Raw genomic sequence first — 19,295 nt, 5'->3', positions numbered from 1 at the left:
ATCAATACAAAATGAGGAAATAGCAAATTTTTAATTCATAAAACCATCGCTGGAATGCATGATGCATACTTTGGTATGTTTTGAACTGTTATTAACCCTGTTATGTGACTGCTGATTTACAGACATCTTATTGCATTGTACTATATTAGATAATGCAAGTTCTCTCTACAATGTGCCAAATACTATTCTATGGGATTTAAAATTCCATTCCATTAGATTTTGCTTCAAGCACTGATCCCATTAACTTCTATAAGTAACAACAAATTGCATCTGAGTAAACTAAAACCGAAGAACAGGAGCTACTGTTTTGTTGTATCACTTCTGAACTTCTCTGCCTTCATCCTTGTTCAATTAGAGCTCTTCTCTGGGCCTCTGAGTGCAGCCCAGAGAGCTTTTGCCACAATTATTGTAGTCTTGAAATGTCAACTTTCCACTCTGTTGCTAGAAAAAAAAAAAAAGAATAAGAGAAACAGAAAAATAAAGATCCAAAGTCTGCCAAAAACACAGTATGCCACATGTGCATTATTGCGTCTGAGTGTATGTGTGCTGCATATGAAATCCACAAATGACCAAGTAGAGTATTCCAAAGGCATTTATTATAGTAATGTAGCCAAACACCTGCGGTTTCTCCCAACAGGCAGGCGCTGCAACACTGGAGACCTTACAAAACAAATAAAAATGGACTTAAACATTTACATCTGGTTTTACATTCAAATTGACTTAATTTTTACATCTGGATTTCCTCAAATATCAGTAAAGGCTTTATCCTGGCACGCTGGACTCCAGGAGTTAGACCAACATCATCAGCCATGATGCTGTTCTTCACATCTTATCTCAGATGGTGGCTACATGTAGATCAGACGGTTTACATTTGGTTTCTGGATGAATGTTTTGAATGTGTTGCACATTAGTAGGTTATTTTTGTACCTAGTTCTGTGTTTATTTAATTCAGAGGTGGGAGATGCATTGACATAATAATGAGGGTTGACATTGTCAGAGAATATGGTGATTTGTTACAGATTTAATTTGGATTTATTCTTTCTTGCACTGTAATACACCACAATGATCCAGTTTTATGACTTTTAGTGCTTTTATCCACTTTTATTGCATTATAACTACTGTTGGCTTCTGGACTTCATGGATCCTCCATTGTTTAGCTTAAATACTGCAAAAGCAGTAACCGCCATAGCAAAGAGATCCATATTTTTGATACCATGTTACTCAAATATGTTATGATGTTTGATTTTATTTTAAATATTGCCCACTTTTTACTAATCTACAGCAAACCTGTCAGAGTGGCAGAACTATCTGTCGAAAGCTGCAATATTTTCTACCATCTGGGTTCAGAGTCCTGAAACCAAGCAAGGCTGACACTGTTGGGAATGTGTAACAGTGCAACCACTGGACTAAAAAAAAAAACAAAAACACAAAGACGATAGGAAGTTCGACCTTCCCAGTGGAGACGCAGCTTTGACGCTCTTGCTGAATCTCTCATTGACAAGTAAATACAACCCCAGTCCTAATGAGTAGGAGGAAGAGCAAAGGTGGCTGGGAAAGATGTGTCGCTCCCACAGAAGACATGAGGAGAAGAGCGACTCCTTACATGCTAATCATGTCCTGAGCTGTACCGCTGCCTAGGCTACAAACTGGACTATAAAAATGATAAATGAGGCTGGTGGTGGAGCCACAGCCAGGTTCAACTTTAACAGTATAAACCTTCCCAAGTGCTGCCAGATGGTTATGCAGATCAAAGCCACACATTATAATAATGAGCCCTTCAAAAAAAAAAAAAAACAAAGTATCAAAGATCTATGCACATATACAAAGCAGAAGAAGCTCTTAAAGTAACGTTAAGGGGAATGTCAACAAAATTAGGGTAAAGGAACTAATTCTGAACTTGGAATAAAATTGAAAATAGGGAGAGAGTTTAAATTCACATGAGATTGAGGACAGCTGTGGACAGTAAAAAAGCTGTCCAATAAAACAAGTGTTGAAACTCAGTATCGGAATAAAACCATTGAACCCTATTGTCTTTATGATTGTTGCTGCAGAGATCAGCACTTACTCTATCAATCATGCCTCTCTCTCTCATCAGCATCCTGAAATGTCTTTGGTTTTGTTGCGTCGTTGAAAACGTGTGTCAGCAGGGTCAAACCCTTGCTCATGAGCTCCAAACAGAGCCCAGCTGGGAGTCTTGGCTATGTAGTCCAAGGATGAGAAGCTCTGCTGTCTCTCACTCTCCTCGTAAGCGTGGACCAGCTCCTGGAAGCGCTCGTAGTCGATCCACGTCCACCACTCGCCATCGATCTTGAACTGAAAGCACAGGCAAAGAAGGGAGAGAGAAACGAGGTGGTAGATGAGTGAGCATCAGCAGTGTTTATGGAACTGTATGTGGAAACCTGCAGGCTTGTGAAAGAAAACACCTGTCATGACACCTATTTTGGATGTTTTTTTCCATCAAAAACAAACCAAGAAGAAACCACAAAGCAACAAAGTGGAAAGATACCACTTCTGATTCTATTCTCCACCTGGCCTTTGATACAACTAACAACCATTTCAGAACTAATTCACCTAATTATGCTTTTCATTAACTGATATATCCACCCGTCACCATGGCCCACAATGCTGTCTTCCATCTGTGTACTCTAACAGCAAATAAACCCACCAAAACTCAGTGTTTGCATCTGTGAGGCTGTGATCAGACGACAGAATCAATACCTCTCTCTGATTTCATTCATAGATCTGTTGAGACATGATAGGAAATGACATTATTGGACAACCACTGAGGGAGTAATGCTCATGTAGAAAAGTATTGCACATCTTGAATTTAAATAAAGAATGTACAGATGTGATCAAAAGGAGCAACAGTGATTATAGAGCTTCTTGCTCACATGTGTCTCTTGCTGTTAGCTCAGGCTTTCTTTAAATGAGTGTGGAATGACTGACTCCACCTCCTCCCTTCTCCTCACATCTCTGCCTTTAGCAATCACTTTTCCTTCCCCCTTCTCCCAATTTCACCATCCATCTCACTAAAGAGGAAAAAAGAGGGAAATAAATGGACAGAATGAGACAGATGAGCCGAAAAGCGTGTGTGTGTGTGTTTATTTGTGAGAAAAGCTTGGGTGTTTGACAGTGAGGAAAAAAGCCTCCAACATCATGCTGCCTCTAATCCTGCTTGTTTTCCCAAACCAGCACAGGGGGGTGAAGAGTGTGACCTCAACTTTCCCAGCATGCAACAGTGCTCTCCAGTTGATAAAATACCATGTTTCCTTTGGTGTCCGTAAAGGTGGGAAAACTGGGCAGACACAGAGAGCAAGCAGAGTGGACACAGTATTCCATACAACACGAGCTGTCCTCTGATTTTTAATGCTGTTTATGGCAGCGTACAGCAAAATCTGATCTTTAAAATGGTCTTTGATGACTTGAACTCACTCGTGGGTATTGTTTGGAGGTTTTTGATAAGCTCTAGCTGGGGACGACTGTTGTTGTGCTTCAGCTCTCAGCGTTTAGCATTTAAAAGCTCTTTCAGGTTTACGGCTGCTTTGACCAGAACCCCGTGTGCGCACTGGGGCTTGCCTCTTTAAAATTCTCAGACTTACACCACACTGCTTCTACTACTGTGATACACAACAGGAGGGAAAAAAGCATTACATCACAATCTGAGAAAAAACAGCAACTCAAAATGACACATGTACCTATGATGGACTGACATTTATTTGCCAAGTTGAAGACTTTCCAGCTGGAGATGACAGCCAGCTAAGGGAGCAACCACATTAAGCATTTTAGCGTTTGCCTTTGTATGCCTTACGCCTGCCTAAGCCATTAGAGAAATGCTAGCCGCTGCATGAAAGCAGCGCCTATTGGGAGTCAATGTTTGTGGTAATGAGAAGGGATGATATTTGTTCAGCCAGCATCTCGTCAAACATTTTCAGTCTCTAAGCAACAAAGCAAAGCTGTTCTGTCTGGGACCAGAACAAGACGGCCCGTTGTTTTTACTGACAATGTCTTTGCCGAGGATCACTGAGGCTGACGAGGACAGATCGACAGTTTCTCCACTGAGCACCACAGGAGGTTCCCTCATGTAGGAGAACATGCTGATGAGCTGTGCAGTACTTTCGCAAGCGCACGCACAAACGCACACACGGACTACTAATGGAAGACCGTCACATCTTTACTGTCGTTGAGAAATTGAAGACGTATATAAATATGTACACAGTCAAACATCCTGGGTGGATCTTGAAACACACAAACACAACAGGTCTACTGATAGCACTGATTTGTAAGTCGGCAGGTCTTTCTGGAAGATTATCTCTGGGAGGTTTGCCGTTTTAATTACACTGTCCTCTGAGAGAAATTGGACTGAGATTAATGGAAGACAAGAGAACAAACGGGAAACAAAAACAAGATGGGGGAAGGGAAGCAGGAAAAAAAGAGGCTGGGAGATGAAAGACAGAAAAGGCTGGCAGAGAGAGCAGAATGAGGTGTGAGAGAAGCAGAGATGCAGAACAAGAGAGAAATGCGTATCAATGGGCGGATCCCAGGGGTTGAAAAGGAACTAATGATGATGATGTGTCAGTGCAGGGAGGATCTAGCGCTACTTGCTGCTAAAGAGTCAGCTCTCTCTCTCACACGCAGCTCTGATGTCTTTTAAAGGACTACATCAAACAGTAATATCATCCAACACACGCGCGCGCACACACACATGCAGACACACAAAATGAGACTGATGTGCTTTCCTGTGATACATTTTAAACTCTGTCGTTACGTAAGCTGACGTTAAAACTTGGTGGACTCGCAGTCTAGATTCTCCTCCCGCTGAGACTGTGCTGCATGAAAACAGTCAGGACGCAGAGGACACTTACCAGAAAAACATCAGACTCTCGGTTCACAGGAGGAAGCTAAAAATGCATCGAGCTCCCAAACTCCGCTCGATTATTGATGACTGCCCAAAAATGAAGAGTAACTACTTCAACACAAGTTGTTCAATTAAAAAAAGAAAGTACCAGTATGTGCGTTAGCCACAATAGTCAGGATGAACAAAATCTTAAGCTTATTCATGGTAAATTTTATTCATTTTTCATTCTGCAGCAAGTTTTTCTGTTTGTTTTCTTCCAGTCTAGATACAGCTCGCTCTGCCACTTTACAATTTATTTCTTATTAATCTTAATTTTTGCTCCCGTTTAATTTTACAATAATATCCTTGATACACTTTCCCTGCAGCAATTTTACAAATGAATGCATGTACTTCTTTCTCACACTGCAGTCACACCCTGACAACTTGCACTCATATGGGGAAAAAGCCTAACTGGAGGTACAGTGTGTGTGCTTGAAAATGAAACTCCTCTGTTCTGGTTTTTCTTGAAAAAGCCTTTACAGACGCTTAAAAAGCCTCAAAAGGCGCAGTGAGTGCAAAACGCTGTTCATTCTCCTCACGGTGGTCCAGCCACAGCTATCAGTTAACAGGCAGAGGGATGCTGCTTCAGAGCATCGAGCACTAATACTGCAATTTGCGTGACTGGAAGCAGGAAGTGGAAAGAGGTGAAGGGAATGTGTGCTGGAGTGTGTGTACTAAGAAATACTTACAGTTGTAGGCGAGGAGGTGCAAATAAATTAACGTGTCTAAACCAGTCGCACAAATGGCTACCGTTATATTTGTGTTGGTGAGAGAATGATAGAGAGAGGTAAAGTGAAAGGAAGAGGAAAGAGGAGAGGTGGTAATCAATCCAGTGAAATATTGATTGCGTTCTTGCTGGTGTGTAAGAAAAGGAAGGAATTAAGTCAACAACTGGCTTTAAAAACACCTTTTTTGTCTTGTGGTGCACCACAATCAAGAAAAAGTTTCTGTTTAGACATAGACCCACATGTTAGTCTATCTTTATAAACCAGAGCCACATTTCTAAACAGCATTTGAGAATGAACACCTTACAGAACATGCATGCATCAATTTTTAATACATTAGGTGAAGAGTCTCCAGCTAAGCTAGCTATGCTCTGCGTGGCTGCACTAAATGTCAGTGTCATTGTCACAATGACAACTTCAACATGCAATGTTACCATGTTCACCATCTGAGTTACGTGTTTTAGCAGACTAACCTGCACAAAGACAAAGAACAGCTGAGGCAGATGGGAATGTTTGCTCATAAACAAAAGTACTGGATGGATCAAAATTTAACCTGATGGTGGCACTGGATGAAAAGTCAGGTGATGATGAAAGTTACAACAATTCATCCAGAGGGGCGTGAATGTGTCTGCTGACTTTCATGGCAATCCATCAAATCGTTGTTGAGACACTTCACTCAAACCCATGTATGTGAATCACATGGTGGCACAAGAGGAAAGCTAGAGGATCACCAAAGTAATCAGCATCACCAAATGTTGTCCAATCCGTCCAGTAGAGGTGGAGATATTGTACTGTTTCCAGCAAGAACCAAATGCATTCAAGCATTCAAAACGTAAGTCATGCATTACAATCTTTAAACTCATAAAACATGAGCTGTGCTACTATACACACTTCCAGTTCCCACATTTTTAGATTTTTTCTTTTTTTGGGGAAAGGAGGCAAAAGGCATAGTTAGTTACTGATTTTTCCAGCTTGAAACACTGAAACACCAAATACATGCATTTTTTGTTGTCAAATTATTATTCCATTTTTAGTAATTACTTTGCACCAAACAAAATGAAATTCTGGTCCAGAGTTCTTGAACAAATTCTCCTCATTCCAGCCACCATGACACCTGCAACCTGAGATTTGTGCTGCCAGCATCCCGATTGAACTAGATCTTAAATTACAGAAGCAGGATACTACTGATCTGAAGTTTCTTGCAACTTCAAAGCAGTGATTTTTTTTTTTTTTGATTTTCTCAGAAAAGTAAGTTGAAACATAAAATAAGCATTTCACTGCGTAGTAGAAAACTTGTGGAATAAACATTGTGCTTTGTTTCTGTCTCCTGTTATCCCTGCAGGCTATAAGGGGCCAGAACAAGCCTGCAGACACCACAGATGTAAACAAATCTGTAAGCAGTGCCATGAAAACAAAGCTCCAGTAAATAAAAACAAATACGGATAGGGAGTTTGAGTGCTGAAATAAACTGTGATAACACATCAAGCACAATGTGTGTGTGTGTGTGTGTGTGTGTGTGCGTGTGTGAGAGAGAGATGGGGAGGTGTGGGTACCTAGCTGGGTGGCTTGAATTTCTACTCAGAGAGAGCCAAGATGCCAATTAATCAGTCATTAATTATTGATGGAAAGTAGCCTTGGCAGAACCCACCACTGCCTGATACTTTCCGGGGCGGGAGAGCCAGAATAAACCACTCTAATGGTTGCATATTTCAAAAGGACAGCAGACAGGAGACTAAATTATATAAATAATAAAAACAAGACTAAATCAAGACAGCAATTTAAAACTAGAAACCTGCAGTGATTTTCTGAGCTGTCTGGAAAACTATTTTGAAAGAGAGTGGAGATAAAGGATGTGTTTGTTTGTGTCTGAAAAGAATGTGCTGCAGAATGGCAACAGATCTAAAGAGGATGAGCAGGTACACATTATTTATGATTATGTGTGAAGGGATGCTTAATGCAGTATCCACTGTGTGGGTCCACTGATAATGGTAGCAATTTGCGAGTGTAAAACAACAACAAACAAAGAAAAGAGTACAAAATCAAAATCAATTAATTCGACTAATCGTTGAATTTCTGCACCTTACATTTCCAAGTTGCAAAAAACCACCATCAAACTACCATCTAAGCTAGCTAAGAGGAGAGACTGATTGGTCGTTAGCTCTGCCCTCCATAGTTGCTAATGTAAAATGTACTGGTCCTGCGATTTAATTAACTAATTGTTGTAAAGGAATGTAAGTTCTACGCTGTGACTGAACGATTTCAGTCGATGCAATAGCTACAACTTGAGGGCTCGCTATGTTTAAGAGGTGTAGGCTTCAGACATATGTGAAGTTCTGTCTGACCCTCTGACGTGGAGTTCTTACCTTGGTGTGCGCAATGAGCAAACAGTTGGAGTGCTCGTGTTCGCAGGCAATCTCATACTGTGGCAACATGTCAGCCAGCTGCTGGACAAAGGCGACCACTTCCTGGTGCCAGGGGACGTTAGCCATGGTCAGACTGCTGGCAGAGCTCTCCCCACAGTACGTCACTCCCTGCACAAAAGTAAGCACTCAATCAGAAACAGAGCACAGAGACGAGCCAGGCTTTACAATTTATTAACCCATGGAAAAGAGCAACTCTGCAAGAGCAAGATGAAAATCTTCAATATACTGTACTTCACATCATTACCTCCACGCAAAGGCCTGACCTGTACTGGATCTTTGAGGCTGATAACACCACACTATAATATTGCCACTTGAGTCATAAAAAAAAATCTAAAAACGAGTCACTTAGCCAAAATATTTTTTTCAAAGAAATTATTTGAAACATGTTGCTAAAGAATTGCCAGAGGCAGGAAACTTAAGCAGTTTATTTTTCAACTCTTAGTATCAAATATGACAGCAGCAGTTAACACAATAACACATGTTGTGTTTTGTGTTATCAAACCTAATTAAAGACACAAATTCAACAGTCTTTGTTCAAGAAAAATAATCATCAATCAGGCATTCATAAAAATGCAGACCGTTAAACATTTGTGAACATCTGCCACCTTATACATGAATACCAATATACCTGTGATAATCCAGCAACAGCCAATAACAGCATTCAAATGTACTTGTATTCAGATAGAGGGCTCAATTCCCAATGCCCAGCCAGTATCACACATGATCACTTAACTCCATCTGATAATGAGCTCTGATTTAAAGGAATAAACTGTTGCTTCGGACAGAGCATCAAAGTCAAACGATGGAATCTCTTGTGTTTTTACTTTTAGCTGAGCAATATATTGGCGGACTGTTTCAGGGGACTTTAAAAGGTACTGTGCAGGATATTTGTAAAAAAACGATTCCTATGTACAAAATAATTCCTAATAAACAGAAAGGTGTTGACAGTTATATAAATAACGGCTTTTCCGTTATAACAAATGTAACATTGGTGGAAGTACACACTTTGTCATTTGATTGATTAGCAGCTTTAAAAAAATGATAATAATAATTTAAGTAGGGATCTGACATTATTTCCCATTTAGTGGGTGAGCGAAAAGGATTAGGAGGTGTAAGACTATCTGGCCTTGCCCACAAAAATCAATCAAAACAGCAGCGTGGACACTGAATGTTTTCTGATCAGTAGTGGTTAACTTGTGCTGTAGTTACGAGTGATGAGGAGAGAGAGGCGCCTGGAGGAGAACGACAGCTCCCCATGGCAGAAACAAAATACTGATGATTTGGGCTGAGAGCAGAAAGGCGTGAAGGTGCATGAAGGAATGAAGTACAAACTGAAGGAATCTGCAGTCTCCAAACCAGTGCCCTCCAATACAAGACCTGCAATCATAACTATTGGGCTAGATTCAAAAGCATTCGGACTTCAAAGTAACCTTTGTGCTAATAAACTGCTCTCATTGGCGGAGCTCTTGAACTGCACACCAAACATCGTATAGAGGTTAAGCATGCAGAAGTTATATAAATTTCATTTTTCATTATTTCTATGAACATCAACATTGTGTCCTAAACCTGAAAGGAGAGACAACTGAGAAAGAAGAGGAGCACAGCAGAGCAGCACAGAGGGAGAGGAGATCAGGGGAGTATTTAAGGTCTCAGGAGTATTTGGGGCAATAATTAGCCAAATGTGGAATAAAAGATCTATATAACACGAGAAGAATGTGGTTCTTCCAGATGGATCACGTCAGTAATCCTTTTCCCATTTGTTTCCATTTGTCCTTAAACAGTTCAGTGACAAGAGGCAAAGTTTAGGTAACAGTGAGACGGGTTACATGCTGCAAGCATCAACCTTAACAAAAAACAGCTGCAACATATGATCCTCAGACTTTTTAAGCAAACTTTTTCAGAGGACCAGGTAAAAACAAGAATACACCATATACAATATAATCACATGCTGGAGAAATTTCTCCACAATGTTGGATGGATGGAGAACTCTGACATTCATGTAATGTACACCACCAAACCAACAGTGGAAATGCTTTCTGATTTTTGAAATATCTTGCTTAGGTGATGTTCTTTAGGCTGCACAAAGCTGCCCTAGATAAGAGTAAGATGGCGATGCTTTGCAGTTGCTTTGTTTTCTAACTGCAGTTCCAGAGTCAGGCGAAAGTATAATGTTTGGTTTGGGATTCTAAGATACGCTGTGCCACCACATCCCTTTGATGCAGACATGCTGAATTAAAATTTAAGTTGTTTGACTCATTTCAACATTTCTTACCAAGTTTCAATCTTTATGCAGAAACCTGCACACTCACACACACTCACAGACAGCCTGTGTGTCAGTATGCTGTAATAGAGCCAAGGCAGCAGCTGTGCTACCGTAATTCTCTGATCTCTTGGCCAGGAACACAGTCTGATCCTCACCCAGGTATCGCATTGGAGGAAAAACAAGAGTAGCTGTCAGTGTGTGTGTATTTATGTCTATGCATGTTTGAAGTAGAAAACATTTGTGAGCATGTTACAATTTAAATCAAGCATCAAGCTATTCTCCCTTCTGTCTTTCTAGTAAAGGTATGATCTTCAAAACCAGCAACAAGCAAAAAGCTCTCTACTGTAAATGTAAAGTTACCTGCATAAGCCCATTGTTCCTGCCAGCCATTCATTATCTTCACCTCATGTACTGGATCATATTGCTGTGATGGCTAGCTACTCTCAAAAATGTGATTTTTTCAAACTGTGTTCGCTTAAAAGGTATCTTCGGTGAAAACCAGTGAAACCATTTAAAGATCTTTCCTGAGGATATAGGCACCAGTAGCCACAATTATTTGAATGACTGAAATACTAAATAAATATTGTGGCTGTTGAATGGCTACAGCACAATCATAGAGAAAATCATAATTGGACAGGACTGCGCACGTCGGTAAGACGATCTGAGAAGACTCACTGAGCAGATTTAATATTCAATTTTCCACTCATTAAGATTTAATGTGCAGTCTAAATTAAAAAATATATTAACATTAAGTGGTGCTAAATTATGAAAATCTGTTAAAACTATTTACACTGCTTAATCACAGGCGATGAAAAAGTCACTGTGGGCTTACCACCTCCCACCTACAAGCCTAAGCTCTGGGAAGTCCTGACCACTGAAAACCTAGCATGCTTAGGGACGAAGAAAAAACACATTTCCACAAACCTAATGGCCGAGGCAAATTCCCTGAATCCAAAAAGCAGATTTTACACCCATGAAACAAGTGGACAGTCTAAGGAAACAACATTCTTACAACTGGTCTTGGAGGGATGTTGTTGAGAGTGCCATTCACATCTATCTGAGCCTGTCATAGGGCATCCCTGCCTCCAGTTGTAAACTGCAGCCATTTCTTACGTAATTTAACCACATATGTCTTGTAGGGCTGCTTGTGAATTCGCTGCACAAAGAAAAATAACACCAACAGACAGTGAACCATATCTTCAGGGATTGAGTTTGGAGAGAGAGTCAGGATGTGGCTGGGGGCAAGGCAGGGCAGGGGCACTGGACAGAATTGATGAGGGACCTTGGTTTTATCAGCCTTGCCTGGAGGCCCGCTGAATAAAGATCAACTAAGCAGGACTCCATATAAATCACCAGGAATGGGCCAGGCAGGAAAGAGGAGCAATAGGAGGAGATGGGAAAAGATCTTTGAGATATAAGGAGGGAATGAATGAGCCGTTTCATTGAGGAAGTTATTTGTGAGTCTGGAAGAGATGGAGGGAAAAAGTGAGAGCCCTTCACCTGTTCACTAATAATCTATGTCTTTCGCCTTCAATGAAAATCATAAATGCTGATCTTCAAGGCCCCCCTCACTGTGCGCAACACACAGCTGTGTGCGTTTGACTAAATTTATCTCTCAACATTTATGCCTTTGCCCAGTTCCTTCTCTCTGCCTTTCAGTAACCCATTTGCGTCCTGGGCGAGTGAGGGACCAGGGGCAGGTAAGTGGTATTGATGCAATGCTGAGATGATAAATCACACAATCAGACAGTGGATGGTGAAATGTGTAGGCAGAATGTGTTTGCACCATATAAGATGATGGACTAATAATGGGTCAATAACAAAGATCTTGCTGGTGGTGACGGCGGACACACACCCATGCAATACATCATTTTTACAGATCCACTCCTATCTACATATACGAAACAAATGCGGATGTTCCCATATACGTGAGAAGCATTTTCCTGGGATGGTTTGGCATGGAAGGGTTGCTCCAAATCAATAGAACGTTATTGTGAGTAATCACCTTTATACTTACATGAAACATTTCTATGCTGTAAAGGTCTCTTTCTCTGTGACCATGCCTTATGAGTCCATAGTATGTGCAGCTGGTATTTAAATGGTTCTAACCCTACTAATATATATAAAAGCAAACATTATTACTACTAAAGCCATTCCACAGACCTGTTGCCAATGAAACCATTTCATCCTGGGGGACTGATTACTGGGCACATAATACTCAAGTCGATAGCTTGCCCAAAGCTCAGCAACCAGAAGGGTTCATCTGGTCAGTAAAGGATGATATACTGCTCAGATGCAAGAGGAAGGGAGGTGGGGGGGCACATAGATAAGACAGAGACAGAGGATATAATTTAGGGACAAAAGACGAGAGAGAGATAAGAGAGAGTTCACCCTGACGGTGACACTTTATCTGTGACAGTGAAACTGGTTAAATAATTGTCAGGATCATGGGCTGATTTCACTGTGTTTTCACTGTCCTGGAGGTCAGACTGATGAAACATTGAATATATAAACACCGGGGGATTAAATGCCAGGTCAAAGGTGGCCATGTAGAATGAAAATTAAACATTGTCACAACCTCAGGCAACTAATCACGTGGTGTCTGTGAGGAAGTTAAGTTAAGGTTAAGTCATTTAATTTCACAATGATGTAAAAACAAGGCAGCCACAAATCTTTGCACCAAACAACCAGAGGATGTTAAGCACTGATAAGTAACTAGCAATTAGCTGATTATCATAATTTCTGTTAAAGCTATAGATGAACTGCAGATGTGTGCAGTGCTTGAACAAAGTGGAAAATGTGAGTGCAGCTTAATTATATTAACATCTCAGTTCCTGTGTAAAGTCTGTGTGTGCTGCCACATTTGATGGCTATCTCTGATTACCTGACCAATTCAATGCTCCCTGCTGTCTTGTTAGTGTAGTGCTCTCTCTGATATGGAGAAATGCCATGTAGTGGTGGATCAATACACACTCCTACGAGAAATCTTTAATAGAAAAGCCGGCCAAGTCTCAAGGGACAACTTAGATTCAGTGTGTTTTTCACCAAATAACAGCACATCATAAACCCCATCATGGAGCCAAGACATGCTTGAAGCTAATTGTTGATTACTTAAGTAGCAATAAAACACAGCAAGTAAGCAGGCAAGATTAGCTTAATCTAGAGGAAAGAAAGAGAGGAGATAGAGATGAGGATCCTTTAATTGTCACACAGCTGGTCGAATTTATTTTTGCACAGATGGCAAAAAAATTGCTTTGACATTTACAACACATGACGAGTTTGAGTGTAAGAGCAGATTTGAACACAATGAACAGAACTTAACAGAAAAAGGCAGAGGGAAGAAGAAGAATATGAGAAAGCATGTGTCACGACACAGCAGTGTATAGACATAAGAGACAGAGACCAGGCCAGAAGTTAGGACAACATTTGGACAAAGCAATTAATATGCTAAGGGAACACATACTCTGCAGAGAAAGTGAACTGAATGTAATTCAGGACTGACATGGATGAATTTCTCTCTCTGCCGGCTATCTGCTGTGTGATCTGATGTTTGCACAATCCTGTGTGTTTCTGGGCCTACTCTACGATTTCTGTGGTTTGTATGATTGTATCCCACCTAATAGCTCAATGACAGCCTGCATCCTGCTGCCCCCTAGCAGCACTGTAAAAGACTACAGTTTAAAAACAGGCACAAATAGCGCTAAGACAGAGGCTAAATTAGCATGTCAGACTGGTGTCATCAAGTGTTCTGAATCACCAGCTCTGTTCTGGCTGTGATCTGCAGCAATAGTTGCGGCACCATAATACACATGATTCTGACACTCTGATTAATAATAAAATATGCATCCCATGCTTTGCAGTCCTATTGATTGCTCATTTTTTGTCTGCCCAACCTGAACATGAAATCACAATGGGGAAAAAATTATTCCCCCGACAGGATTTTATGCTTCTCTAGGCAGAGGTTTGCCTACGTGCAGGCAAACCTCTGTGTATGTACGCAAGGACATTTGCAAGTATCTCCCAAAAATGTAACTCCATAAATGGGTGAAAAGACATTTCACTGGATGGACATGGACAGAAAGTGACAAGGCACACAAACAAGACAAAGACAGAGGCACTCAGGGGACGACTAGTGGGAGAAGAGTGAGCTCCTTAGTTTTAGTGTAGAAACATACAGCAAGGCCAGCACGGTTCCCAAAAACACTTAGGAGGAAAATGAAAACTTGTGTGCATATCCTTGTCAGGACACTAATGGACATAATGTATTCCCAAGCCCTTTACCCTAACGGTCACAGCTAAATGCTCAACCCCAACCCCTCTTTACCTCCAAACAGCTTTGACAACACCTTTGAAGCTGCCCTCACTCTGTTGGTTAAAAACACACACGCACACGCACACACACTGTGTTGGCCCTTGAGACAGTTTTGTTTGATTTTCACACCACATGCTTCGACCTTCTGCAGGAACCCTTCATTAGAGCAGCACCGGCTCCCTCATATCATTATTTTGAGAAGAAAACTTAAATACTGCTGCCATTTTCTGACAGTGCTAAAAGTTCAGTTATGTTTTGCAGTAAAAGTTAAAGAATTGTTAGCAAGAAAGTAGCTGTGAGTCTCAGCACTGTGATCAGCTGATTGTTGTGTTTGGTGGATGTGCCTGCTGGCCAAACGTTTGTCATGAAATCACTCAAATGAAGGATGTGTTTTTTTGTCATGTGCATGTGGAGTAGCATTACAAATCTACAGCGATCAGCTATCGCAGGATAAATGTGGCAGATTTTGTGTGCAAAAGTGACGATGAGCGATGCTCAGCAGTTCTGTTTCATGTGCCATGCAAGTACCATGCAAGTATTGCATGGTACTTGCAATACTTGCATGCACGTGCATGCTGGTGGCGGCCACCCGCTCCACCATAATGTAATGTAGTGTCAATATGTATAGCATGCGCAGGCCTCCCTTTTATTCCAATATTAGTAACACTTGTGGACAGGCATATGCATATAGATTCCTTTTTTTATTTCTGTAAAATAAATGATCAAGGAAATTCAACCTGCGTTTCTTCATTTTTTATGATTTAAGGCATTTTAACTGTTATACTGCACAAGATATATTTTGGAGTTCTCCCTACTTCTAATCATAATTATGGTGTCTCCATAGAGATGCAAGACTGAAAATGAGCCAACAGTGAGCAAAAATCTGAAAATGTGAAAAAATGTCCAGAAACTGCTTGGAGCTCTGAGGACTGAACGTCAGTTATAAAAATAAGATAAGATAAAAGTTTGATAAAAAAAATACATTTATTAAATAAATTTAAATTATTTACCTTTATTGACCCATTTGCTTTTTTGTTTTTGCTCTGATAAAAAAAAATGTCCCACTCTGATGCTTTTTTAATTTCTATGAGTGTGAACTTCGAGCATCCCTCGCTGGACGTGAGTGTTCATTATCTTCAGCGGTTTACAGTTTACAGTGCTGCAATGTTGAATAACCGAGTTAAAATTAGTGAACAACTGAATCAATAGGTTGCTGGAGGCTACAACATCATTACTTGCAGTCACTGGCAGTTTTATTTGCATGTTTTCAAATCAGTTGGGTCATAACTAATTCTGGTGTGTGTGTGTGTGTGTGTGTTGTACTTAATTCAGCAGCATCAGCACCATGATGCTACACCAGAGGAAAAAGAACATATTTAAGGGAGAGGACATAAACAAGCTGCTCCTGCTCCTTAACAGAAGAAAAAAGCCTCCTGATTAAAAGCCTATTTTCAATGAAATTTTAATGAAATAGAGTTTGTTTTTTTTAAAAGCTATCACAAGTCCTGCTCCTGTTTAAATATGTGAAATATCTAACACTACATGACACCTGTACAGAATGTACCTTAACAGGTAGGAAGACAGTGAAACAAAGCATAGTCTGGAGCTATCCTGTCTTAGGAGCCCAACTAATGGCTCACATCGATATTTGACAGTTAAAAAAAGTCTCATTTATCACAAATATGTTTTTTTGATTAGGATCCCTTACATTTGGTTGTTTATGATTTGTGATGCGACATGTAAAAGGAGGGAAATTTCACAGTTGAAAAACTTAATTGTCAATGCTGTCTGGTGAACAAACTATGTAACAGCATACCGTTCCAAAGTTTTCTCAAACGTATCTGGCATGTCTGTGTAAGTTACTTTTTACTAACTGTACTGGCCGGCATACAAGCCGATACGATCGCACAGATGAGTGATCAGGAAAATCCTGAAAATGTAAATGAGTGGAGAAACATAAATGCAAACGCTAGCATACATGGCACAAGGGAATTGTTTGATGAATGTGAAAACAAGGATACACTTGCGTTCACAATCATCAGATCTCAAACTGACTGGAACAGAAAATACACCATAGAAAATGTTGGACTGATGTGTTAGACAGTGCTCTCCAACATAATTATCAAAACACCAAGTGAAGAATGTCTTTCGTCTTCTATCTTAATGTTCTTTTCTTTCATTTGTGGCTGATCTGTGTCTGAGATGAGCTAATGCTGGCTGGTAATACAGGCCAGACATTTGGACTCTACCGCTCTCTCTCATTATCCGCTGTTAAGGTGTCCTTGAATAAGACGCTTAACCCCCAGATGCTCCCGCATACTGTTGGCCGACAGATCGGACTGTGTTTGTACTGGGCAGTTCCCTGGTGTGTTTCTGTGTAACTGTGAGCAGGCTGCTAAATAAGACCATTCAGCAAAGAACCTAGTCTGGAAAAACGAAGGTTAAAGTAATAGCAGCAATAGCTGGGACCAGTGGATCCCAGTAGAGACTAGCCAGTGGTGGAAAGAGGTGCTTCATGAATGTTAACTTTGGCTGTGGGAAGACTTTCACCTGCTCTTTTGCCTTTATAGCAGGACATTTAGGATGAGGGACACACAAGGGGATGGATGAGTGTCTCGGTGTGTGTATTTGTGTGTATGTGTGTGTGTGTGTGTGTGGGAAGGGGGGCTCACAAATCAGCAGATCACCTGTTAAAACCAATTAGCTTGCACCCCTGCAGTGAAATGAAAAATGAACACAGTGGTGTCTCAAGTTTAGTTAACTTCAAAGGTCAGGGCTCTCTCTTATCTCTGCTATCTGTGGTGGAGACAATTAATTGTGCTGGCCTAATTTTGATAGAGTCTAGGCACTCTTTAAAAGGAACAGAGCAGCAAAACTGCACTCAACAGCAAATTCAAGTAGTTTTTACTGTGAGGAGGCAGAATGCATTATCAAAACAAAGACCAAAAGTTCCTCATCAGTGTGTTCTGCTCAAAGGCTACATAACCTGAAAAGTGGGACTTTTGTGTATTCTATGCAATAATAAAGAACAGTACCCCAAACAAAGGGTTACAAGGTGCTTAGAAGCTTTATCGGAAGTAATGCACCGTTGAGCCCCTTAATGGCCACAGCTTTAGACAAGCTCAAGGCCACAAACAAATTAACACTCACACGACAGCATGATGAGACCTGTGGAATAGCATAGACAGAAACTATGAAATCATAATGCAGAAGTGACACCAGGCAGAAAAACAAACTTTGCCTATTATTTTCAGATATGAAGCCACTATGTGCTATAGGTGCTTAAATTGGATTTTTGTGTTTTTGGAGTATCCATTCCATGCAAGACATGAGCTGGCAAAAAAGATGAAGGAACACATGTGTGAGGTGAAAACAGAAATTAATATAATATGATGTAAACAGAGGGCCGCTGCAAAAGGGTGACCGGTCCAAAGCAGTAAGCTTCAAGTTTGGAACGTGATGGAGATTACAGCATCAACACACCAACCAATTAAAAATAACTCGTCTTTTATACCTTTTTCCATTTGAGACACACATGACTATAATATCACTTTACTGCAGTTCTGACAAGCAGTTAGGTCGGATCTCACCATTATCATAGATACATGTAGAGACAGATTAGGATTACACAGTGTTACTGTCAAGATCACTGTCATTTACATTTACAATAACTTAAACTGCGTTGAAATGGCTGTAGATTACTGGCTGAGAGAAGGTCGTTTGTTATGCAGGTGTTCTGTTTTGCATTTGATTCCCTTCTGATACCTTATTTCTATGTGTCATGCTGCTTGCTTGCACAACTATCAAGTAATCCCTCAAAATTTAAACACAACATGGCAGCTGATGAACCCTCTAGTATACACTGAGACAAGACAATGTGCTCCAGAAATATGGGAGAGATGCAGTGCTCTAAAAACTGCAATATGATCAAGGAAAGGTACAATATGGTCTCCAGGCTAAAATAACCATTAGATAACTATAAGAACGAAATTTAATGAATTTGATGTTCTCAAATTCTGGTCAAGAAGGTCTACTAGTGCTGCTGTAGCTGTTACTACGACAACTACTACTGCCCCTGTTATTATTACTGAGATCATACCTTGGTGTGTCGCGCTGAATAATGAACACAGACTCAGGTGGGTTTGTCACTATGACAACCATAGCTCAGACTGCCACCAGTTGCCCCGTCCCATACTATTAATACCATGTGCTACACAGCCCACCATTCCAGTGGTTATGACATTTACAGAGTGACTTCTATATAGACTCAAATTCTGGCTACATAAATCCCATGTTAGTGCTAGTATAACAGCAGTGTTGGTGTTTGGCACACAATAGCTACCTAAGTGTCTTAAAGAAATGTCATTGTCTTTTTATTTGAACATTTTTGCCCTAGGGCAACTATTTACCAAGTACCACAATAATCTTTCCAGAACAACCTTCACCAAAGGACACAAAGGAGATAACACAGCACACTCTGTGGTTACAAGCCAAAAGCTCTGTTTTCAGTGACCTATAGCTGCTTTATGTGTGGCCACACAACTTTTAAGAGAGCAGTTGGAATGCTGACTCCAGGAATGTCCACCAGAGATGCTGCTTGCGAGTTTAATGTTCATTTCACTGCCATACACCATCTCCAATGTTGTTTCCAAGAATTTGGTAGTGCACCAAACCAACC

General features: G+C 40.6%; 1 protein-coding gene across 1 annotated transcript in view; it reads right to left on the bottom strand.

Moving 5' to 3' along the window:
- Positions 1-574: 574 nt before the first annotated feature.
- Positions 575-19,295, bottom strand: part of tyw1 (tRNA-yW synthesizing protein 1 homolog (S. cerevisiae)) — a 55,541-nt gene continuing 36,820 nt past the window's right edge. The window contains exons 15-16 of the mRNA XM_041940557.1: positions 7,983-8,150; positions 575-2,313 (exon numbers count right to left, since the gene is read on the bottom strand). Of these exons, the coding sequence (XP_041796491.1) occupies positions 2,092-2,313; positions 7,983-8,150 (390 nt within the window). The 3' untranslated portion in view covers positions 575-2,091. The remainder of the gene's footprint in view (positions 2,314-7,982; positions 8,151-19,295) is intronic.

This window comes from Chelmon rostratus, chromosome 7 (genome assembly GCF_017976325.1).
Source record: "Chelmon rostratus isolate fCheRos1 chromosome 7, fCheRos1.pri, whole genome shotgun sequence".
Classification (NCBI taxonomy): domain Eukaryota; kingdom Metazoa; phylum Chordata; class Actinopteri; order Chaetodontiformes; family Chaetodontidae; genus Chelmon; species Chelmon rostratus.
This window is presented reverse-complemented; position numbering and strand designations above follow the sequence as displayed.